General features: G+C 42.9%; 1 protein-coding gene across 2 annotated transcripts in view; it reads left to right on the forward strand.

Moving 5' to 3' along the window:
* TET1 (tet methylcytosine dioxygenase 1) overlaps positions 1-26,066 on the forward strand; it is a 75,639-nt gene that overhangs the window by 32,727 nt on the left and 16,846 nt on the right. For both annotated transcript variants that reach the window (XM_088669532.1, XM_088669531.1), the window contains exons 4-6: positions 16,244-18,854; positions 20,315-20,405; positions 22,634-22,727. In XM_088669532.1, the coding sequence (XP_088525658.1) occupies positions 16,244-18,854; positions 20,315-20,405; positions 22,634-22,727 (2,796 nt within the window). The remainder of the gene's footprint in view (positions 1-16,243; positions 18,855-20,314; positions 20,406-22,633; positions 22,728-26,066) is intronic.

A 26,066-nucleotide genomic window follows, 5' to 3' on the forward strand; every position in this document is an offset into this window, starting at 1 on the left:
TGGTTATATGGTTGATTTCTATGTCATTAGAGATAATGTCATGTTTATAATGCTGTGTGCTTGCAAATTAAATAATTATTTTGTTGGCATTTTTAATTGACAACCAAAAATTTTTGGCTGCAGTCTGATTTGAGCATCAGTTCCATCAGAATCAGTGGGTTGTAAATTCAAGTAAACAAGTTGCTTTTTGGATACTGGTTTCAATATGTAAGAAGCAATTGTATTTTATTTTTATTTTATTTTTGCAATGGAGCCAACCAATCAATCTATTGAGCATAGTCTACTGGGACGTTCTTTTGCACATTCATTTATTGTACTCTTCTGTGGCTCTCATTCATTTCTAGCATCATTTATTTATGTTTTTATTTTCAACTGCTGTGGGAAGGCAGCCTTAACAGCAAATAAATAAATAAATGCTTCCTAGTGGATTGTCTCAGTTTTACTACATTGAGAATACCGGTAGTGGCACTTAGCTGACTTTGCTAAAAGGGTGCAATCTAGACTTCACAGGTGTCATTGTGGAGGCCCTCGGGGCACTTGCTGGATTAGAAATTGCACCCAGTTAGTTGCTGATGCTGCCTCTAACCTGGCAGGCACCCAGTGCAAAATTAGAGGACCCAAGACCCCTGGAGCACATTTATTGCTTTTTGTGGACACTTGCCAAGTTGAAAGCACTATGTTGTGCGCATCACTTCCAACATGATGAGCATCCCATGTTAGGTGACAGGGATTCAGGTAGGCACTTGTCTCCAACCTGGGTTGAGGTCTGCAAAATGGCAGGATGGAGTTCTGCTGCAGCCTATGGGCCACCAGTTGGCCCTCCCAGGGCTTCTGTTCCACTGTGTTGATCATTAATGCTTTCCAGAAGCTGATTGCTTATTGTATTGTTCTTTCCTTAAATGGGTAGGAAGATTTAACAGTGGCATTAAATTTAGATCAATGAATGTGGTGCCCTCCTGTTGTTTTGGAGAGCAACTTCCATCAGTCCCAGCCAGCATGGTCAGTGGTCAGGGAAATTTGCAGTTCAGCAACACTGAGAGGGTGCTACATTGGCAAATCTAAATACCGATAGTTTGATTTGGATCTGTTAATTATAGAGCAAGCTTAAATCAGACCAAGTAGCACTGGGTTCTTTATATTTCATGTCGTTAGATTCTTCTTCTTTGAGGGCGTGTTACTGTGTGTTGCAATTACTCCTAATATTCTGTTCCCCTCCTCCATGTACCTTGGCTTCTCAGCTCTATGTGACATTTTTGTTGCCCTACCTGCCACCAGATTTAAATGAAGATAATTTAATTTTGTTTCCTTACTGTTTTGAGATAAGAACACAGCACATAAGACATTTCCTGCTCTAATCTGGTGTCATAGCATGCCTTCTGTTCCCCCCCTCTCATTTGGAAACAGTGTTCGAAACTCCCATTGCTCTAGGTGCATTTTGCGATGGAATTTCATTAGTGCAAGCAGCTTCTGAGCTCTGGGGACAGTCTTGCACCTAAGATTTCAGATTAAAACTGCAAAGTGGAAGGGAAGGAGGACCTTTTTCTGCCTCCCCATTTCCAGCTACTCTCTGAAGGCTGGAGAAGAGAATATTCTTAAGAATATTAGGGGGTGGGCAGGGAAAGGACTACACCATGTGAATAATAAACATAATATTTTAGTTGCAGTTCGTTCATTTTCAACTTTGTATTCTAGTTGTTGTTTTTTAAAAAAGATGTGCCTAGACACTCCATTGCGGCACCCATAACCTAGGTTCAAGGTGATATTTAGCTCTTAGCTTTCATATCAGTTTCTAACACTGTTTGGAAATCCATAAGCCCTTGCGTGTATTTAATAATAGGTTTTAAATGTCTGTGTTACCCACTAGTATTTTGTTATATAGTGTATTCTTTCAGACTGTGCTTTTTTTGCCAGACATACTTAACAGTCCAATCCTTTGCACACTTTCTTGGGGTTTACTGTCATAATACCTAGCTTTCCTTTTCATCCACTTAGGCAGTCATGGTCTGGATATGGTGAGGAGTTGGGATGCATATAATCCTGTATAGTTGTTCAAAGAGGACTAGAGATAGTAGTCATTAAGCATTTTAAACTTTTAAGGCTGCAATCTCCAGCATGGTCATGAGGGAGTAAATCACTTTAAACTCCGAGGGACATACTTCTGAGAAAACATGTATAGGATTATGCTGCCTGAGTATTTATCTGGACTGATTAACATAGACAAAGACAGATTGACTTCGCATTCAGTCTGCAGAAAGTTGGGCATACTGAACTCTCATATAAATCTTATCAATTTTAGCTTATAGTTCTCAAATTCTTTAATACCACTGGGATTTAGGTGGGAAGGAAGATAGACCTAACTTCCTCTGGATTGATTCAGTGCAATTCATTAGTGGGGATTTTTAAAATGTTATTCAATGGGATATATGTGGGTGGATGTTTCTGTTGTGCACACATATTGTAGGGCATCTTAACTTTTTTAAAAAAGGAAACTCTGGCTTTCAAACTACATATTGTATTATCTATCTCACAGACATGTTGTTCTATTTCTGTTATTTTAGAGGTGGTCATAATATGTCACTAGTCATGTTAATTATCTGTGCTGATTATTAGGTGTACCCTGATTCAGGGTGGGGTTTTTAGGTATTTTTTTTTAAAAAAACCACTTTTAAAAAGCCATGCTGGTGGAGGGAGGTCTGGATTGCAGCCTGAGTTCTCACAAGTTATGTGGCAATTAATGGGTGCAACTTTCACTGAAGTCATGCATTTAGCATGTTGTGCGCAACCAGGATCCACTGTTCAAACTCTGTTTGGGAGTGTGAAACTTGGGTTGAGGGTGCGAGTTTTGGAATTGGAAGGCAATTGTTGTAGGTAGCCGATTACACACACACACACACACACAGAGGAAAGGGGTTTCTTCTCAGTGGTAGCAGGACACATGCACTGCAAGAAGGTTCAATCACAGGCATCTCCAGATAGGGCTGTGAAAGACCCTGGAGCAACAGACAGTTCCGTGTTACACGGTGCCTACAAGCCCTAAAGGGACCCCTGACCATCAGGTCCAGTCGTGTCCGACTCTGGGGTTGCTCATCTCACTCTATAGGCCGAGGGAGCTGGCGTTTGTCAGCAGACAGCTTCCGGGTCATGTGGCCAGCATGACAAAGCTGCTTCTGGCAAACCAGAGCAGCGCACGGAAACTCCGTTTACCTTCCCGCCGGAGCGGTCCCTATTTATCTACTTGCACTTTGATGTGCTTTTGAACTGCTAGGTGGGCAGGAGCTGGGACCAAGCAACGGGAGCTCACCCCATTGCAGGGATTCAAACTGCCGACCTTCTGCCCTAGACTCTGTGGTTTAACCCACAGCGCCACCCGGGTCCCGCCTACAAGCCCTACGTGGCTTCAAATCAAGCGGCACAGAACACCTGCCCGCCATTTGACGCGATGGACGTTACTCAAATACTCGCCTCCCCTGAAAGTTTTTGCTCCAGCTGCTTCGGACAGTTCGGCCGAGCACATTGCAATGAAGGCAGGGAATACAGCAGCTTAGGATGCCTCTCCGCAGTACTCGAGCGCACTTTCGGCCGCTTCCATAGCTCAGCTGCTCGCGGACTGCTAGCTTTAAAGATTGAGACCCAACAACGTGACCTGAGCGCCTCCACACATTCTCTTCCCTGACGCCCCTTTTCCTTCTGGTCTCGCGCGTAGTGGTAGCGAAGGTTTGCTGAGGCTGCTCATTAAAGCGCGCCTCTTTAAAGAGAGCAAGAGCGAGCCAGGAGGAGCATGCGCTACACCACCTTGAGCTCCTTGGTGGTCTATAAATGGAATAAGCGAACCAAGTCCCCCAACAACCGCAATACGATCCGGGCTGGATCGATAAACCCCGTTGTGCTGCTACATGCATCCGCAAAACCGATTGCAGGTCCCAATACACGGCCGCCTGGACTTTGCGGGCATTCTCTGACGTGGGGGAAGGTCCCGTCTAGTCGAAGCTCAGGGAAGAGACTCTAAGTAAGGAGTTCACCCTTTTATAAGAGCTGGGACTAAGCCAGCACACACACACACACAATTTCCTAAATCGCTCCATCTTCAACCAAGGGAAGATGCCCGGCCTTGGGCAGCTCCCCGGGGTGCACTGCACAGGCAGAGAGAGGCTTTGCTGCTGTCTCCGGATAGGAGCGCGGGCCTCTTTCTCCGTTGGCGTCTCGGCCTGCGAACGCGCGGCGCCTCCCTTCTTTGCGGAGGGGGCGGCCCTCGCGGCGGGAGGAGGCTGTGCGCTGCTGCCGGAGCGAGGCGGGGGTGGGCGGAGGGAGGAGAAGCGGCAGCGGGGGAGCGAGCGAGAGCGCAAGGCGGTCTGATCGTACGGCTCCTGCAGCGACCTGCCTGCACCGGCGGCAGTTGCTGCGGGCGGGCAGGCTGGCCAGCGCCCCCTCCATTTCTGCGCTCTAGGCGATGGCCTAGTTCGCCTAAATGGAGGCGCCGGCCCTGAGCTAATGGTGCTCATTGGGCCATAACACTTGTGTCTGTGAAAGTCCTATGTTGCATTGGAGAACATAGAAGCAAGAAGGTGGAGCAGACAGAGAGGGAACTCAAGAGGTTGGAGGATTGAAGCGGAATTTTGTTTTGGAAAGAAAATACTATCCATCGTACTGACTAGCCCTTGGCAAGTTTAGAATTAAATCAGCGTGTTGGCAGTGGCTAATAGATGTGTGAGGATTGGAGATTCCTCTTAATGTGAAAGGAATATTAACAATATCACACCTTTTGAGTAGTGGCAGGTATGGAAGAGATGAGAACAAGCTGTCGGAACAGAAAGACAATGTAACTAGGAACGGGATCATCATGAAACTAGGGGAAGGTATCATTCTACAATTGCTTACAGGATATAGGTGTTCATGGAGGCAGCACTTCATTTATTAATATATGCTATATAAGAATGCTACCCAGGAGTTGGATTTAGCTTATGCCCTCTAGATAATCTCAAACGATGATTAAATTTCTCCAAGAGGGCTAAGTGAATTGGAGATTCTAAGGAGCAAAGCAGAGGTTTTGGTGTCACACAGTGAATTGGAGGGAAGTGAGGTCAAGTGTAGAGATGGTATCTGATTTACGCTGCAGTAAATTAGTGGTTCAAATGAGTTTACAATGTGAATAGCTAAAAGCTGGTCCACCTATGTCTCTCTCTGCCCCCCCCATCCTTGAAAGAGTTTTCTATGGTATGTTGCCGGAATCATACAGAAAAGTTAAACATACAGGTTTTGAAAAATATAGAATAGTTACCTTAAGCCCTACAACTGACATTTCCTTCCTACCTTCAAGAACAGTTGATAAAGTTATCCATCAAATAAACAGTTCACAAAGCACTACTAGTGCATTGCTTCTTAATATAATTGTGTGACTTAAAATAGGCAGATGGTTAAAGAAAGAAAAAGGCATATCTAATAATGGTTATTGGTAAAATTAATAATAATTATTATATTTACATGCTGCCCATCTTGCTGGGTTACTAATTCAATATCTGTATACAGATTTAATGAAATGCACCAAAAGTAACATTTGCTTCAAGTACAATGATATGAGATGTGTGGCTTATTGCAAAAGGAGCTAATGGCAGAGGCAGTGTATCATTCACCAGTTTTTAAGAGGCACAACAGATGCATAGAAATATGCAATAAAGTACATTTTGATGTTTGCTCTCCGCATGCGAAGTCATGCTTAGCATTTGGTGTGAAGTCAAGAACACCTTAATTAGGGTCAATTGAAGCATCCTAAAATAATGACCAAGCCTTTTCTCAGACCAATATGGCTTCCTTTGCTTAGAATAAGACTTAACTTGTGTTCTGCATCTGAATCATTGATCTAAGTACTTAGCAGGCAGGATTAAAAACTCATTTTCTGCCTGGGACAAATTTGTTAAGCCCTTGTAGAATGGTGTATTACAGTTCCCTCCTTTAACAAATTGAATGAAATAGTTTGGGATATAACCTGGTATCACTGGTCTTGGGCTTAACTCATATTTTGATATCTGAGCTGATGAAATTGCATTGTTTTAACTTCCCTTAACTTGTGTGATTTCCATATTGGATGTTTTCTTTAAAAATGGCTCCACGTGTGAGAAAATAGGTAGTAATGCTCCTGAGCGAATACCTCAGCCTTAAATGTGTGAGTTGGCCCTACATGACGTACAATGTTTCTGTAACTTAATGAACTGGATGGTTAAATGCAGGCATAGGCAAACTCAGCCCTCCAGATGTTTTGGGACTACAACTCCCATCATCCCTAGCTAACAGGACCAGTGGTCAGGGATGATGGGAATTGTAGTCCCAAAACATCTGGAGGGCCGAGTTTGCCTATGCCTGGTCAAATGCAACAGTCAAATATGGTGGCATACTGGGATAGGGAGAGTTATATTTATTACCGGTAGTACAGAGGGCACTCAAAGAAATCAGAACATGATCAGATAAACAAGATAATAGCTGATGAAGTGGCACAGTCACATGTCATTTCAGTAAGTTCTAAAAGTGCCAAATCTACTTTTGGAAAAGAGGCTGTTGAGGCCAACTGCACAGCGGGAGTTAAAAAGCAGGAACAGTAAGCGAGATCCAGAATCCTTAACAGTCATCCATAATAGCAGGCGCAGTTCTAATTGAGTACTACAACTGCATACGTTTGCTTTAAAATTCAGTTGATTCTCATAAGAGCATAAGACAAGCCTGCTGGATCAGGCCAGCGGCCCATCTATTCCAGCATCCTGTTCTGACAGTGCCCAACCATATGTCTGGGAAGCCTTGAAAGCAGGACCTGAGTGCAACAGCAATCTGCCTACCTGCAGATCCCAGCAGCTGGTATTCAGAGGCATATTACCTTTGACAGTGGAAGTAGAATATTAGGCATCACAACTAGTAGCTGTTTCTAGTCTTGTCCTCCATGAATTTGTCTAATCTTTTAAAGCCTCACATATATTCCATTGGATGTGCTCACAGTTGTTTGTTCATAATTCATTACTCCGTGCGTCAGATAAAGCAGAGCCAGTATTGTTAGGTTCTATAAACACAAGCGGGTCTATTCTAAGCAAAAGCAGGAAATGTCTAAAATAAATACTGGGTTCTATTCCTGGTTTATTTGTTTCTTGTATGAGTAGCATTTTAAAGTGCAAGTTAGCAAAATGTTTTGTTTCACATGTGGAATGACTGTATATTTATATAGTGTCATCCATCCTTGCACATGGTACAAGAGGATAGGTCCCTGCCCCAAGGAGCTTACAACCTAAAATCTTAAATGGAAGAAACAACTGAGAAATGAAAGGGGAGAGAAGGGGAGGCAGATAGGGAAGCAGTGTCCTCTGGTTTCAGCTTTGTGTACTTTGGCTTGTTTAGAGGCTTAGTTGCAGTAGGGAATGGGAAAGTGGGGTGTTGAGCTAGAGAGGCTTCACAGAAAACATAGGTTTTAAGGAGGCATTTAAATAGAATAAGAGGTGTCATCACTGAGGTCATCTTAGTGGTAATTCCAAGCTGAGGGGCAGAAAGAGCAGTCTTTTGAGGGGGCAACAAGGAACAAGGGCTGCATGCAGAGAGAGAGCATTTTCTCGATATTTGAGTCTGTTTTCCTGAGCAAACAAGAAGTTGTGTATTATTTGTCCTTACTTTGTGCTGCATGGGTGCTTGTGGACTTATGGCATTGAACATAATATCTTTATTTTTTAGACAACTCTGATCTTTGGAAGAACTGGGCTCAAAATGTCCTTCATGATTTTGATTTGATTTTTACATTTATATCTGAAGGTGGCATATATGGCTCTGCCTCGCAGAGCAGAGCCTCCCTGGAGTTCAGCTTCTCCAACCTGCTGCAACCTGTTCTGGATGTTTTGGACTGGAACTCCCCTCATCCCCAGCCTACACCGGCTGCTGTAGGGGCACTAAGTTGCCCTGCTTGGTTATTTTCCTCCTGGCATCTTGTTGTAGGGAAAAATATATAAAGCTGAGCAGCTGATTGATCTTTCCCCATGCAACAGTTGCAACAAACTTTGGTCACATCTGCTGACTAAAACCTTCCCGTGTCTCTCCTCTTTCACCACTGCAATATTGCCAAACGTTTCCAATTACCTGTAATGTTGCCGTCCTTCCAGATGCCATCATATGAAGGAAGCAATAACTGGATTCATTATTGGTTAAAAAAAGAGCTTTTCTATATTTATTGATATTGTAGTTGCCCTCTTCTCACACACTTAAAAAAAATTCCTCCTCGACAAAAAAAATGACATTGGGTGTTTGGGATGCTGATCTGCGAAAATAGCTATGCAATTATTGTGAGGATAGGATTATCCAAATTATTGTTCTGCCTGGTAGTTTTGATTCTATCACTGCTGGACATTTGTTGCTCATTTAAACACAGATATAGCAATGAGCTGGATATAAGCACAGACTGCCGTTTAAGGCTAGAACAGGCAGGAAGAGCCCGAGCTGTGAGTAGAGGGGACCCAGTCCTACCTTATAAAGCAACAGTGTGCTCACATTTATTTTATGTATTTTAATACTTTTATCCCACCTTTCGTCCAAGGAGCCTGAGGTGGCATGCACACTTTTGCCAATCTCCATTTTAGCCTCACAACAACCCTGTGGGGTTAGGTTAGGCAAAGAGAGAGTGACTGGCCCAAGGTCACCCAGTGAGCTTCAGGACTCAGTGGGGATTTGAACTCTGCTCTCCCAGGTTCTAGTCTGACACTCTATCCACTACACCACAATGGTGGAGGCATCTTGGAATAATCCTGTAATATTAAAAAGCTGATAGACCTTTTTGTTAGGAAGCTGGGGGGGAGGCAAGCTTTGCCTTTTCTTAACATTTTACTGATTACTGCAAAACAGCAGAAGTTTTCATAATGCATTCCTGGTGTGAGGCAAACTAAATATGCTTTGGTACATAAAGGGTGTCTTTGGGTAAATGAACCCTTGCTGGAGGTGTATGTGACCAGATCTACCACTAGTTTCCTCTACAAAGCTTCTAGTTCCCTCTGGGTAAAAGTTCTGACTACTATTAATGGTTCTCTGATGTGCCTGAAGCTGCTGGGCAGCCCACTCAACAGCCTTTTTCCATAAAGGAAAAAGCTGGAAGCAGAGCAGTCAATGAGCGGCATTGTGTCTTCATGTTTGTTTAGCAGGGTACAAATAGGTATAGCTTTGAGACCATCTGGCATTCTGCTTTCTCTGAGCAGTGCATTGGTAATACCAGCTAATAAGGAACACAGCATTGCCCTGTTGGCTTTCATCTGTTAGGATGGGCATGGATCCAAAATGTGTTTTGTAGCTCATGGGTCCACTCCAATGTATGCCCTCTGCATCTGTAAATGAGACTAATTGAAACTGATCCAAATAAAACAAGCAAGACTGAGTTTGACATCTCAAATGCAGCTTAGGTTTGGAGTCCCAGGCTGAACCAAATGCAAGTGACTTGTGGTTGCCAAATAGATGGGGAAACCCATCCCAACTGTCATAGATGGCTTAATCTCTGTTAAGTGAAATCCTGGATTCATAGGCCCTCTCATAATTCTGAGCTGGTTAGCAGGATGGCATTGTACTGGTAAGAGGCAAGGAAGATTTCAGTATAGCCTTCAAAATGCCATTTTGCCAATCAAACCAAATAATAGATTTGGCTGAAATCTCCCCTTTTGTTTCTGGGTCTCAAGGCGAGGAGATACGCAGTAATAAAAAAATGGAAAATAATTCCTGCATGCCACTGGCCATGTTTACACATAATGATACGCCAAGGTTATTGGTTTATCTTTAACAAATGATACTTTGCACAAGCAGAGTGCCTGTGTACTGTGTACAGAGTTGTGTACTTTTTGCCCCTTTCTTTGAATGAGCAGGTAAACAAACCAGGAAGGGCATAACATCACATTATATCTGAATCTGGAATTGTGGTTTGTTTTCCCTGAGCACTACACAATTTATAAGCCAATGACAAACCTTGCTTTAAGGCTAGCTAGTGATTTTGTTTTGTTAGGGAAAGATAAACAATTATCATAGGTTCAGATAATGGTATCCCTTTTGTGGTTTTTACCATCTCTTGTGAAGGGATCATCAAAGTGGGAGTTATCAGGTTGTGTGCACTGTGCGGTTTGTTAAGCCAAGGCTGTTGACTATTGGTACCCACAAACATTGCCAATGTGTTGGAGTCCAATTTGTTGTCTGATAGCTTGGTCAGGCCATTGGAAAGTTAACCATAAGGATCAACTCTTGAGAGTTCTAGAATCCAATTGGCTTCATACGTCTTGAGGGGCAGGTCAGCCTTACCTACCACTCTGACAAAGATTTTTGGGAGAGGGTCTCGGTTTTCAGCAGGTAATTAATTGTATGACAGCTATAGAATTTACAGATCCCTCGCTTTTCTTCCGTACCTGCAATTCTAGACAGACACTTTCTGAATACACACCCTGCAGCATCTGGACAACTGTATGTCCTGATACCCAGACCTGGCTGTATGAGGTAACACAAACAGGATTGGTAGGGTTTGGCCAGAATCCAATAATGGATAACTGACCATTCATTTGCTACCCCCTGTACATTAACAAAAGCTATAAAATCATTGGTATAATATTGCTTTCATTTTATTTGTTTGTTTATTAAATTATATACCACCTTACATCCGAGGATTGTGCATCCCCTCGCTCTATTTGCAGATAACAAAATAATTGCAATTAGCCTCCCAGTCTCTGGTTGTTCACTTCTTGGGGTGGGAGGGGTTTCACTTAAAGTTTGTTTAGAGAGAAAGAGGGATCCCTGATAAAACAATACTGTTTTCTGTTTGAGCCTATCCCGTTTAAATAAGGTCTAGAGTAGCATTGAGCAACATGGTGCCCTCCAGATGTTGTTGAACTAACTCTCACCAGCTCCAGCTAGTGTGGCCAAGAGTCAGGAATGTTGAGAGTCCAACAACATCTGGAGAGAACACCACGTTGGATACCCCTGGTCTGCAGGGGGAAGAATGGAGGGACAAAGATTCAAATATGGTAGTTTGAGGAAGCATAGAGTGAACAGCGTGTTTTCAGTTTTTTAAAAAAATGTAATGTGTTGGCCAGAAGTCACAAGCACTCTCTTGCTCCCGCCCTAACAGAGCCACAACTAGGACAGATAAGATAAGGCAGGAATAGCCCAGGAACACTCAGGACTGAGGTTGTTGCTGTTATTTATTAGACTTGCCAGCTGGTTGTTACCCAGACGTCTCCAAGTGACTTACAACACATTTAAAACATACAATGTACCATAAAAACAGAACAAAGCAACTCCCATGACAGCTGCAGGAGACTTTGGCATTCAAGTTGAACTTAAATTACTATTTCAAACAGTACCAATACCTTCCATGGTGTGTACCATGTGTGAGGCAGGTAGTGGAAGCAATGCGTTGTGGATGGTTGAACTCAGTTGCCTGCTTTTCAATTAAGATTTGTGGGGTAGCAGGGCAGACTGAGGTCTGAAGACAAGGATATTGGGTAGGGGGTGGGTACCAATGGGAAGCTACCATTCAAAACAATGATTTATTAGACCTTAAAGGCTGGGCTCTTTCTCAGGTGACACTGTAGCATAGCTTGTTCCTGCACCCTTTGAGTTGTGGTGCCGCGCTGGAGTTATTTTACATGTCATGCTTGTTTCCTATCAGAGCAGAGAGGAGCAGTGGTTCCTCCATGGGACCCAGAGGAGCTTCACATATTACCTGAGCAGTATACATCACACTAAAGGGGGCAGAGGCCAAGAGGGGCCTGTGCTTTCTGAGACAAGTAGCTTGCATTCCCCCTCTGTCCAATTCCTGGCACCTTGAGCATATTTGAAAGAAAGGCACTTTTTGCATACAAAATGTACCAGAGTCATAAACTACGCATTTTAAAAAGAAGGCTGCAATCCTTTTATGGCGCTGCCGCTGCTGATTTGTGCAGAATGGAACTGTATTGCAGCGACTTGTGGATATAGTGAAAATGTTGCTTCAGATGAAGTCTAGACAGCAGCATGAGCATGTGGCCAATTTGACTGAAGTTTGGGTCAAATAGGAGAACTTTCTTCAATCTACCCATTCGTGCTTTGATACCCCTGGTTCAAATGCACTTGTAACCATTGCTTGAATAGCTTGCTTTGGACTTAATGCACCTCTTGTGAGCCAGCCTGCTTCATTTTTGGATGCAGAGAAGTAGGAGCTAAGCTCAGCTTGTTGCAAAGGATAACATGTTTTTTTCTTGGCTTGATTTCCCTTCCATCTTTTTTAGGGTACTCTGATGTGCTGGGACTTCCTCCAGGTGAACCTGCAGATTAGCATCTGTTTCAGTTTGATATAGAAGTTGAGGTACAGGGGGAGTGGGTGATTGACAAGGAGCAGACTTGAATAGTTTTATACGCAACACTATTTTGCAAACTGGCTGCATTTGACTTTACAGCTGTTTTAATACATAGCAAGACTTTCCACCTGCCTGCCTCTGTATTGGAGGCAGATTTCTTTGTTCATTCTGGCTCCCTGTACTTTTATCTGGCCTGCAAGGAGTTAACTCCGGCTCACTGAGTGCTGGGCTCCCTGCTGCTGTTATGCTACAGTGGAGGACCAGCCCAGACACTGGCTGCTGGTGTTGCTGGGGGGAACGGAATCAGTGACGGCAGTAGTCGCGGCAGTAGTCGCAGCATCAGCCGGCTGTTTGTGCACATCATCAGCCAGCGGCTGAGGGGAAATAAAACTGAAAGCCCTTGGATGCAACAGTGTTGCTTGAAAGAAGCACCAGCACCCATGGACCAGGTTGGCATCCTGGCAGCACGCAAGCTGAACTGGGTTCATACCCTTTTGACCTTCTCCCACTTTGAGTCAGATGGAGTGATGAAGTAGCAGGGAACAATGCAGAGTTCGGCTTGGAGCCTAAAACAGTAAGTTGGGGTTGGGAAGAGGTTGGCTGTGGGGGCATAAAGGGTATTCCTGGAGCTCGTTGCTTTTCAGGCACAATCTTCAGGGAAGCTGATTCTTTGTTTCTACAGCAACAGCACAGTGCCTTACTTCAGCTTTTGGGCTCAGTTTTTATCCTATTCCGGGGTCGAAGCTAGAGATTACATGCAAAAATGAATAAAAATGGGGGGGGGGTCCTGTAGTACAGAGCTTCTGCATTTTCAGGAAACACTTTTAAGGAATACAAACGTTCGGGAACATCACCACTGAAAGCTTTATGGCACTTGGAAACATAGCATTGTTGGTCCTAGACAACTGTCCCCAGCACTAAGTCTGTCTACTGTGTTCCCGCTGCATAAATATCCTTCAACGGTGAATGTGTTGCAACGTAGGTAGCTGCCCTATACCTGGTTGGACCATTGGTCCATCTAACTCAGCATTGTTCTGTACACTAACAGGCAGTGGCTTTCCAGGGTTTCAGGCAGGTATTTCTCCCAGCCTTATCTGGTGATGCTGGAGGTTTAATGTGGGACCCTTTGCATGCAAAGTATGTTCTCTGCCATTGAGCTTTGGCATTTGCCCTTTGTGTGCCACATTTTCATACTATCATTCTTATCACCCTGATAATAGCCCATTCATAGAAAGCATCCCCAGCTAAGCACTACCATCACCTGCACAACAGCAAACCAGTGTCCCCCAAATTTTAACTATTTTACTTCTTCAGTTTTTCTTTCTGTACACGGAAAGAGCCTGGGAGAAAAAGGAATTGATTGATTTTTGCCACTGGCATGCTTATTTGTCCTAGACAATGTTAACATACTGGGATAAAAGAATGTTCCGTGGGGCTTTTCAAACAAAAACTGATTGGGGAAAACAGACCTACTCAGATATTTCACCCTTGGTTTGGGGCATTTTACTACTCCAAGATAAATTGGGATGTAGGTTGTAGTATGAAAACCATTTATGTTAATTTTTTTAATGGGTGAAGGTAAATCTCTGTGTGACTCGATATACCGGTGTTTTACCTCTTCACGTTTTATATAGCAGAAGTCAACCCCTTTCCCTTCCCTTTGCAAATAATGCAGTTCCATACCTGTGACAATATGCAGGGTGGTCCCAAAGTTGATTTTGTCTTTGTTGCAAGTCTGAAATCCAGACTTCTCTTTCCACCTCCAGAAAATAATAATGATGATGATGATAATAATAATAATAATAATAATAATAATAATATTTACTGGTATTATTTATACCCCACCCATCTGGCCGGGTTCCCCCAGCCACTCTGGGTGGCTTCCAACAAAATACTAAAATACAGAAATCCAACAAACATTAAAAGCTTCCCTAAACAGGGAAAAAAGCACCAAAGCTTCAGAATGTACAGTATTAGCTGACATGTCCAGTTAAAAGGACTCTGGTTGATTATCTTTGTTTCCAGTAAAATTTCTACCCCATTACATGTGGCTGATGAAGTATTTACAATAGTGTAATAAAACTTTAAAATGGCAAAAGGCAGATGATTGTTCATTATAGACAAATGTGGATGAGTTTGGACTCCAATATTCATAATAAGATGTTTGGTCAAGGCAATATTCTGATGTTTGAATAGCTCTCAAATGTAGAATTGATAAGGTTGAATATTTCTCAACATACCTTGTAGTCCACCTCTCTTTCCTTTTCCTGATAATATGTACAGTGGAACCTCGGTTTATGAACACCTCGGTTTACGAATTTTCGGTTTACGAACGCCGCGGACCCATCTGGAATGGATTAATTCACTTTCCATTACTTTCAATGGGGAAGTTCGCTTCAGTTTATGAATGCTTCAGTTTATGAACAGACTTCCGGAACCAATTACACCCATGCTTCGGGTTAAGTACGCTTCAGGTTGAGTATTCCGTGGACCCGTCTGGAACGGATTAATCCACTTTCCATTACTTTCAATGGGAAAGTTCGCTTCAGTTTATGAACGCTTCAGTTTATGAACAGACTTCCAGAACCAATTGTGTTCATAAACCGAGGTACCACTGTACACACTGTTTCCTCAGTCACAGGCCACTGAACCAACCCCAAGACACACATTCAGTCAGGCAAAAGTAACTTTTTATTTCCAGTTAAAAAATAGTGTCATTTGAAAGGGAGGTCATGCTTCAGAGTGCAAGAGTGTAATGATGCTGGTTGCTTCCTCATGAGTAAGCTGCTCCAAACTCTGTGGCTGGTTTTTACAGAGTTTTATTATATACATATGTACAAAACAGAGCATCAAAATCCATGACTGTCCTAGTCAGAATCAGAATCCAGAATCATCACCCTTTGGGACCTCTGCCAACAGGACACCCTTGGCGCCTTGAATCTCCTCCTCTGTTCACGCCTCTTCCCCCCCCTCCTTTGTTGGGGTGATTGGGCTGGTGGAGCACCCTCTCCACTCGAACTGCTCAGCTGAGGAGCTGGCGCTGTTGTCTCTGGAGCCTCCCCCTTCTGAGCGCTTTGGTCCGACCCCTCAAGCATTCCCTCTGGGAACCTTGCACTCTCAGCATCCCCAAGCGTCTGCACCACTTCCTGAGCCTCAGCATCACCTTCCGAAGGATGTTGCACATGCTAGCATCCCGGGCTGCTTTTCCCTGGAGAGCCCCAGTCCCAACTTCCTGGACTCTCAGCTGACCCCTGGTGGTCCCCTGACAAAGAGTTACCTACAGTTGCTGTATACTCTCTCTATACAGTGGTGCCTCCACTTACAAATTTAATCCGTTCCGAAGGCACCTTCGTAGGTCGAAAAATTCATAAGTCGAAAAGCGCCAATGGAAACGCGATTTCCCATAGGAATGCATTGGAAACAGAAAAATTCGTAAGTCGAAGCAACCCCATCTAAAAATTCGTAAATTGAAAAAACCCTATCTAAAACCACCGCGGTTTCCGTTCGGATGTCAAGAAATCCGTAAGCGTGCGGCCATTTGCCCCATTCGTAAGTCGAAAAATTCAGTTGTCGAGTCGTTCGTAAGTCGAGGTGCCACTGTATTGGAAAAAACCAAAACTTATATATATATATATATAACCTGCTCCTAAACGTTTTTTCTCATACGCATAATTTTGATTTCAGTGGAAATCACTGAATTGGTACCTACACCCTTGAAAAATAATCTTAATCTCCTTTATTAGGAAACAAGCACCTTCCTTTGAAATCAGGCAGGCAGTAGGCTGCATTCTCACTACCACTGCTACAGTGTTGCATTGCTGATGTTTAAATACTTTTGCCCTTAAAAAGGTTAATTAGGGTAGTTCCAATGCATCTGTATATTCAGGAATAACAGCATTGGCTAAAACTATTTTTGTGTTGTTTTTCAGGGAGACTTAGAAAACAAACCAGTCAATGGCTGCAGACCAGAGCTCATGGACTGTGTTGCCCACGGCCATGGCGAAAAACCCAAGGTGAAACCAAGCCATTTGCTGCCTTGGGAAAATGTACAGGCAGATGAAAAGGGAAGTATGACTGGCTTAGAAACGGAGAAGTGGGCACAGAATGAGAAGCCATCGCTTAGCGTCCATGTGAACGGTGACCTCTGTAGAACTAGAGCAAGGAATGAGAACTCAAAACATTTTGAAAAGGATCCAAAAGCTGTTCATTCTTCCAGCGTGTTAGATGACCCCAAGAAGTTGCTTGCACAAACTGTTAGAAATGGCATTAAAAGCATTCCTTATTCACCAGCAGAATGTGACTTGTCACTGAAAAAAACAGGTGCCGGTGCAAGTGCTGATCCGGCAAACAGCTGCCCAGAAAGCAACTTGGATGCCTCTTTGGGTTGTGCTGCTCAGCTGAACAATATCAGCACTTCGACAACTGGAACGTGTGGTGCTATTCTAGAAAAGAAGGATCACGTTCTAGTGCAGCAGACAGAAAACTCTAATGCCATTCAGGAATCTGAGAACTCACTTTTACAAACTATTTCACTTTTAGATCTTCAGGACAAGCCATCTTGCACTCCCATGCATGACAAAGATGGCTGCCTTGATGATGGTGCTTCAAATGGTGCTCCAAGCAAAGATTTGCAACCTGAAGATTTGTCACTTCAGTCAACTTTTTTATCTCTGATTAAAAACCGAAATTTAACTGTAGAACAGGTTGTAGCTATTGAGGCATTGACACGCTTGTCGGAAGCCCCTCCAGGAGCTCCCTTACCAGCTAAACCAGAAAGAGTTCAGGGCATAGATGAGCAAAGTTCACATTTACTTAACAATTACAAAAAGGATAATTCATGTTTCTTAACATCATCTGCATTGAAAGTATTCAAAGGAACTTGTCCACAGAAAGACCAGCAGCTCTTTCCTTTTGCTCCTTCGCAGAGAAGAACCCTTCCTAAAAGTCCCTTGACGTCATCTGCATTGATAGCAATCAAAGGGGCTTGTCCACAGAAAGACCAGCAGCTCTTTTCTCATGGTGCACCACAGAGAAGAATCTTTCCTAAGAGTTTGCTTTACAATGGTCAAGGTGCTATTTCTGAATTCCCCAGTAAAACCACTGGTCCATCTAGCTTATTGCGTAGGCTACATTTCTCCCCACGAGATACCAAGTCTTTATCTGCGTTAGTGTCTGGTGGAACTTCAGGTCATACCACCAAGAAACACCCTCTTTATCATAAAGCTGCCATTGGGCCATGCTCCAAAATCTCAAGTGTTGGCAAACAACGGAGGAGCAGAGTAGACATGCTTGGAAAGTGGGAGGGGAAGGCTGTCCATGGCTCAAATTCAAAAAGTAATTCTGTATTTAGGGGAAATATTCATAGCCAGGATGAGGAAGAGGTAGCCGCCCAATTAACTCAACTTGCAGCAATAATTGAATCAAGCAAAGCAAGCCCAGACCAGAAGACGTCGCTTCTCAGTCGAATACCACCCGATATGCAACCAAAACATAAACAGGACCAGTGCCTATTGCAGAAGAAACAATCTGTGTTTGTAAGGAACAATTATAGTCCTGTGCTAGTCAAGCAAAAGCAACCAACACGGAAAAATGAAAAACCAGTACCAAGGGCAAAAAGATTAAAAAAGAAGCCTCAAGTAATGCCTGACCAACAAAATCAGCTACAGCAAGATTGCCATCTTAGTGAATTACAGGACATACCGAAAAAGCCTTCTAAACTACGCAAGGTTGGTCGGAATGCATCACAGGATTCGAAACTAAGTGCTTTGGGGAAAAGATCTTCTAAAGCCAAAGTACAGAAGTCATGGAATCGGAATACTTTGTCATCACAACAAAAAGCAGCTGCATTATTTCTTCCCAAAACTCAAATAATATACCACAGGCCTTTGCCTGCTTCAACACAAGACAAAGTGAAAGACAAGTTGTTTGGCTGTGAAATGGTGCCTGAGCACATAAAAACTATTGGCTCCAATGAGGCACAGGGCACCAATCCTCCAGGTGCTGCTCCAGTTGCTCTGCACCATAGTGGCCTACTCTCCAATAGTCTTCTGACTGTCCCTCACTTCGAAGCAAAATCCTGTTTGAACCAAGGAAGTGAAAATGTACAGATGTTTACAGAAAAAGACAAGAATTCTCAGGTACAGCAAACAATGAATATCGCTCAGATGCATCCTTTGCCTCATATCTTTGGTCAAAGAGCAGATGAAATGTGCAAGGAAAACCAAGGAAAACTTGAGTGCGGTGCTGTGGAACAACAAATGGGCCAGAAATTGCAAACCATGTCCATTAACTGTAGCTTAGCCTCCGCAGGGGAAAACGTGCAGGCTCTCAGGAAAGCAGAGTGTGCAAGTGAAGTTACATCAAGAAGCTTGGAGACTGAGAACACACAGAGAACAGGGAACTTAGGGTGTTCTCCAACAAAGAATACACTCAGTAGTTTTCTTGAATCGCCTATGAAGTTCTTGGACACCCCTACAAAGAACCTAATCGATACACCTACAAAGAAAGGACAGACTGATTTTCCAATCTGTGATTGTGTTGGTAAGTGTAATTTGGTTCATTTTGCATGGAGTTCTGAAAGTTTTCTCATTGAGGATTCCTTTAGAATTTTTATCTTGCAGATGTTGCCTCTTGCCTGCACTGATGAAGTGAGTCTCCAAGTCTCCACCACATAAGTGAAAAGATGACTCTATATCACTCCATATACTAATCAAGTAACTGCTTGATTACCTGAATTTACCATCTGGCTGTGACTTCCCACAGTAGTGGAAGAATTTCCAGTTACCTAAAGAGTTGATGTTATCAATTGAAAATACTTCTTCAGCCCTGCACTTGAGGGAATTTCTGGCTTCCTGTATCTCTGCAACAAACAGGGAGGAAAATTATTTTGTGTTTGTTGAGAATTAGGGAATAACAACCTCTATAAATAACAGGGGCAATATCTTTCTCAATGCTCTTTGGTTGTCTCATTGAATTCCAATGTGTTCTTGGTAAAAGTGGTATGTTATTTACCATATTTTTCCGTCTATAAGATGCCCCATGTATAACCTCCCCTATTTTTGGGGAGTCTATTTTAGGAAAATGAGGGGAGATGGCCCAAAGTTGTTGAGCCTCTCCCCCCACGCAGCTGTGGGCAAGAAACACTTCCTAGATCGTTTCCTGCGTGCAGTGGCTGAAGTTGTGCTCCTGCCAGCCATCCAGTTGGGAACGCAACCTCCCCCAATGCCGCTGTGCGGGAAACAATCCAGGGAGTGCCTGTCGCACGCAGTGGTATCGGGGAAATTTGTGCTCCTGCCAGCCATCCGGTTGGTGGAAGCACAACCTCCCCCAATGCCGCAGTGCATGGGAAACCACCCAGGGACCGCACGCTGTGTGCCGCAGCATTGGGGGAATTTGCGCTCCTGCGCAGATGGCTGGTGGTGCACAGCTTCTCCCCCCATGCACCGGTGGGCAGGAAACACCCCCCAGATTGCTCCCCTCTCGCTGCGGCTTCGGGGGAAGCCACGCTCCCGCCAGTGAGCTGGCTGGCGGCGTGGCACTTCTCTTTCCCATGCCACTATCTGTGTATTGGACGACCCCAGTTTTTTAACATGATTTTTGAGTCAAAAAACCTCGTCCAGTACATAGAAAAATATGGTATATGTGCATTTAGCTCCTGTTCTTCAGTATCTGAAAGGGAATGAAGTATTATATTAATAATAAACCAGTTAACAATAATAAACTTGTACCGGGTATCTAGTTAAAAATGTGAACATTTTCAAAAGATTACATAGCATTTCTGTTTAGATAAACGCCCCATTGTTAATCCCACCAATATTCCTCAACCTTCTTGGACTTGGAGATCCACCAAGTCTTTTAACTCCAGCCTGGAGTGTATGACATGCCTAATAAATATTTTACTGTATATGTTTATCTTTCTCCTCTTTAAAAAACAACACAACTGTATGTGTGTACTCGGTACATGAAATAATTTTAACAGCTATTTTTAATTATTTCTGTAGAGCAAATTATAGAGAAGGATGAAGGGCCATATTATACACACCTTGGAACGGGACCAAGTGTTGCTGCAGTCAGGGAAATAATGGAAGACAGGTGAGAAAATACATATCAGTGAGTAAAGGTTGATTAAATATAGGCACAGCGCTATACACCCCCCCCCCAAAAAAATTAAATATATATGATGATAGCATAAGTGGTTTATAACTTATTTTTTTCTTGCAGTACTTACCTAAGGCCTCCCTGCCTGATTATACTAGGTCGGAACTACACTATCTGTATTTGAGCTGCAGTAACTAGAATGCTGCTGCTTTTTGAGTGCTGACTCTGTCTTCAGGAAAGGGGTTGAGACTCTCATATGCTGTTGCTGTTAAAGACAGTTGGTGTTGGGAGTTGGACAGGAAGTGGGTATGTGACATGGTGTGCTGAGGTCTGGAAGATTCATCTCTTCCGTGTTGGTTTCTTAGGACTGTATCCAAGGCAGATGGTCAGACACAGGAGGTAAATAAAGGACAATGTGGCCAATTGTAGTACTGGGCTGGAAGCCAGCTAGAGCTTGAGGGAAGTTCAGATACCAACTTGACAAAGGAGAGAGGCCGAATGATTTCCTGAACAAGAGTTGCAAGGTGCATACTTTCCTTTTCAGAGCCAAAACACATTGGCAGTTGCTTATCATCAGCTACAATCCAGAGTTCTCATTTAGGTGTGCCTAAGGAATTGTGTATGCCCGTCAGGACTTCTGATTGCTTTCTTTGAATAAGTTTCTTTGAAGTACAGCATCCCATCCTGCATCATGATATGCTTTCCACATACAGTACTCCAGATACTGAGGTCACCTTAAAATAGGCATCCCCAAACTGCGGCCCTCCAGATGTTTTGGCCTACAACTCCCATGATCCCTAGCTAACAGGACCAGTGGTCAGGGATGATGGGAATTTTAGTCCAAAACATCTGGAGGGCCGAAGTTTTGGGATGCCTGCCTTAAAATACTTGCACATTTAGTACAGCCCAAGCTTTCATGGACACTTTGTCAGATGAATCTAGTACTATAGTCCTAGGGTGGATTTCATCATCATGCTATTCCAGACATTCTGAATGCTGCTTGCCAGCTGGAACGACACCCCCCTTCCCTCCGGCATGCTGTTTTGGGGGTTTTCCTGAGCCCATTTCAGGGGGCATATGGGAAGTAGAGGGAAGCCCCATTGCACAAGCAGAAGTCATTGCATAGCACTTGTGGTGAGAGGGCACATGACGTAGGTTAATCCCATTCTTGTTTTGTTGGAGTTCTCCGTTTGGTTACGTTGAAGATCTGGTGTGTTTGTAAAGTGCAGATGTTTTACTTTGGGCTCCCACATTTAGTAAATTTTTTGGTTGGATTAACAGAATGTATTAAATTGGCTGGAAAGGTGCCACAATTACTTGAAAAGCAGATCTTCAATGTTTAAAAGTCCATTTTTCATTCATTTGCAAATGGAGAAGAAATATTCTCTCGGTCTCTCTCTTTCTCTCTGGAGGGAATGCCTCTTTTCAATGGTTCCTGCTATAACATTTTTTTTAATAAGACCATTGTTATATTAATGTGCAAACATATGCAGATTTAATTGGTTGAATTACAGAATTACAGTTCATATGATCAGCTAAGATAATTGATGACAGCCCTAGTTTTTAGTAGCAGTTATTGGGTGGGATAGTTTCAAGAAAGAACTGGGATTAAGAGGGCAAGATAGGAATGGTTCTCTAAATTACTATAGTCAGAGCAGTGAATGCTAGCAATGAAAAGGGGATCTCTTGGACAACATGTGAGAAAGGAGCATGGGGAAAGTGGTTTTTTATTTCAGTGGCACAGAAGGGGTAGTAATAATAATTTTATTACTTGTACCCTCCCCATCTGGCTGGGTTTCCCCAGCCACTCTGGGCAACTCCCAGCAGAATAGTAAAAACATGAAACATTAAAAACTTCCCTAATCAGGGCTGTCCTCAGATGTCTTCTAAAAGTCAGACATCTGAAGGGAGGGTGTTCCACAGGGAAGGCACCACTACGAAGAAGGTCGTCTGCCTGGTTCCCTGTAACTTTGCTTTTTGCAGTGAGGGAACCAACAGAAGACCCTTGGAGGAGGACTTCAGTGTCCGGGCTGAGCGATGGGGGTGGAAACTCTCCTTCAGGTATACTGGGTCCGTTCCTAAGGACTGAGGAAGAGGTTAATAGTTGCCTCCCCCAAGTGGTGGTGGGCATAAGCTTGGAAGGGGCCTGTTGCTTCTCTACTTGTTAACGGAATTAATTACTAGGACATTTCATACTCCTTACTAGTTTTTCCTTTCTACAGATATGGAGCAAAAGGAAGTGCTGTAAGAATTGAGGTAGTTGTGTATACAGGCAGAGAAGGAAAAAGCTCCCAAGGGTGTCCAATTGCCAAGTGGGTAAGTTTTTATTTTATAGTAATATATCTTTATTTGTATTTTTGAAATTCATTTTCTTATTGCAGCTATGGGGCTTAAGGCTCATGAAGTGTTTTTTTTTCTTAGTGATCAAAGCGCTATTTATTTATACATTAAAATAATTTTGTTACCCCCTTTGAATCAAAAAGGTTGCACAATGTGACCAATGATGAAATCTAAGTCAGTCAACCAAGAATGAATGAATGAATGAAATTAAAATTCAGCAGCAGTAAGCAAAACAAAAACCAGCAGGAAAAAGCTTACAAGCTGCTCAGTAGATCATCCAAAGACAGAAATTATTTCAGTGGTCGCTGGTTACCTATTGGGACTGAAGTTTTGCTTGGGTTTTTAGCCTTATCCAATCCCACATTGAGGATTTCTGTTGCCTCCCTAGACAATGCAGGGTGGCATGGGTATTATCAGCATGCTGGTGTCACTGCATACTGAACCTCTGGATCTTGGTAAGTTTTACAGCTGTTCTGTGACAAGGCAGTATTACTGTCACAATACAAACGAGAGGCCTGAGGCTGAAGGAGAGCTTGCCAAAGGCCAAATGGGTAAGTTCATTACTGAGCTGGGATATGAGCTGTAGACTTCCCAGATCACAGCTTATGTTACTAACCACTGTGTTACACCAGCCATCTGTAAGCCACATCTTGTTCACAGAGGCATATTGAGTTTATTTTAATAGCCTAGTTCGGTTTTTATTAAATGGCTTTGTTTTGAAGATTATGGATATCGGCAAATAAATCCCCATGATGGGCTGTAGCATCTACTATACCAGCTTGGGGTCCTAAACTATGATACTATGCTGCCTTCCTCACAGTGTACGCGTGGGTGCTAGGTACTGTCTTTGTGTATGAACTCTGCATTTTAAAACAATGCAAGAACCAGGTGTTCCAGTTTGCTATGTGCCTTAAATCTGGCGTCTGATTTTGAACATGGAATATCAATTTGTTATTCCTTACCAATAAACCATTTAATGTGACAGCTGTTGGAATGACTCATTCTGCAGTGCTTTTTTGCCCTTGTTTGTACCTGAACTGATAATGAAGCATTCTAAAGTAAATGCCACTGCTCCCATTATCTTATCCTTGCTCACATGCAGATATTTACATCATTCAATGAAAATTAATTTCTGAGTAAACTAACCCCTGTTTATCTTCTAGGAAAATTAAAAGCAAGTTAAAGTTTGTTCTTTGTATTGTGGTTTCAGTATTGAAAGTGAATGCCTGTGTTGATTCTCTCCATTTTAATTCAGCGGCATTACCTGAGCTGTACTATTAGGATAGCACAATGAAATAGCTTATTTGGAGCAGAGTTGTCTGTGGAATGGTAAACTCTATGCCATTTTCTGTGTTAGTAGGAAAACTTACGTTATTCGCAAAGATTTACTGGCTTGAGTGTGGGCTTCAAATTTGTGTTAAGAAAAATGTAAGGTGAAACAATAATGGCAATTTGTTGTGCTTTGTTCTTATAGAACAAACATTGGAGAACCAACATTGGCCATTGTACTCAATATAAGGGTAGACAACACTGAAGAAAACTCAATTTTTAAGATTTTTTTTCCTGCATTTTTTAAACGTTTATTTCTATATGAATGAATTACTAACGTTTCTAAGCAGTGTACATAAAAATTAAAAAGCATGCAATGGACAAGATTGATTGAAACAATTGTATTCTGTTATTATAGACTGTAAACTTAATATTTGATATTCATATAATTTATATTTTTGCTGAATTGGTGTTAAATATGTGCTCTTTGTGGGGTTTCCCTTGAGATTAGTTTGGAAGCTGCAGCTAGTGGAGAATGCTGTGCCCTGGTTATTGTGTGGAATACCTGGATAGGCATGTGTTGCATTGTGCTGAGGAAACCGCACTGGTTGCCGATCAGGTACTGCGCCATGTTGAAGGACTTGTTGTTAACATATAAATAAACAACTCAGACCAGGATACCTGAAAGACTGCCTGCCCTTGTATAGGCCTGTAGGATCAATCAGATAATCTGAGGAAATTCTTGTAGTACTGTACCCTACAGAATGTCATAGGGTAATGATATGAAAATGGGCATTTTCTGTTATTGCCCCTGCATTAAGAAATACCCTTTGCTGTAAGTGAAGCAACAACCACCAGTTGTTTCAGATGTTTTGTGAAGTCAGATAGTTTCGCCCAGGCTTTCCCTGACACATAAGAATCTTATCCTGTTTTTCTTTATATTAATTCCTGGTTTGGGTTTGTATCCAACAAAGTCATCCATGATGCTTTTATACTACAGTAATACCTCGGGTTACGAACGCGATCCGTTCCAGAACGCAGTTCGTAACCCGAATAGTTCGTAAACCGAACGCAATGGGCGCCGCCATTTTGCGCATGCGCAAAGCGCGATTTTTGCGATTTTCGCGCTTTGCGCATGCGCAGATCACGCGATCGCGCGCGCGCTGCTTCTGCACACACACGCGCGGCGAAAACACTTCCGGGTTTGCGCAGTTCGTAACCCGAACTGTTCGCAAACCGAGGTGGTCGTAACCCGAGGTACGACTGTACTGCTTTATTTTTGTTGTAATTATATTGTTTTTATGCTGTACACTGGTTAAGAATTGTAAAAATATCAAGTGGCATATATCTATCAGGAGTGAGAGAGAGAATAAATTACAGTGATTTAGGAGGTATTTAGACTATTGGGGACATTTCTTCCCCACCTTTTAAGCACTTGTATTGATTTTGTAATTAAAAACAATACAAATCATTTGAAAACAATCAGATATCCTTGCACCTAAATAATTTCAAGGTTGCCAGGAAGCAATATATTGCAGCCATCAAATGCCTGGGTGAATATGCAGGCTTTAAAATCACTTCTGAATGCTAATAATGAAGAAGGGAGATGTACCTCACCAGGGAAAGCATTCCACAAATGGGGAACTACCAAGATGGTGGGCACCACCCGCAGGACTTCCCCCGCTGACTGTAAGATTTGAGATGGATGATATTGGGGGAGGTGCTCTTTTAGGTACTTGGGTCCCAAGCTATAAAAGACAGAAATGAAACGTCTCAAGAATAGGTGACATTAGTGAGAATGGGGGAAAGTGTAATACATAAAGTTTGGAAATTATCTCTAATTATCTGCTAAAGCAGGGAGATGAACCTCAGTAGTCTGTATTTGACCATCTTCTAAAAGCTTCATCCTGTTTTTCTGTCATGTGGCTTTGAGCTGTTCCTATAGTTTGTCTCGAATTGTAGAGTTGGGAGGGACCCTGAAAGTCATCTAGTCCAACCCCTGCAATGCAGGAATCTCAACTACTGCGGTCATGACAGATGGCCATC

The sequence above is a fragment of the Zootoca vivipara genome, chromosome 5, assembly GCF_965207765.1.
Source record: "Zootoca vivipara chromosome 5, rZooViv2.hap1.1, whole genome shotgun sequence".
Lineage (NCBI taxonomy): Eukaryota > Metazoa > Chordata > Lepidosauria > Squamata > Lacertidae > Zootoca > Zootoca vivipara.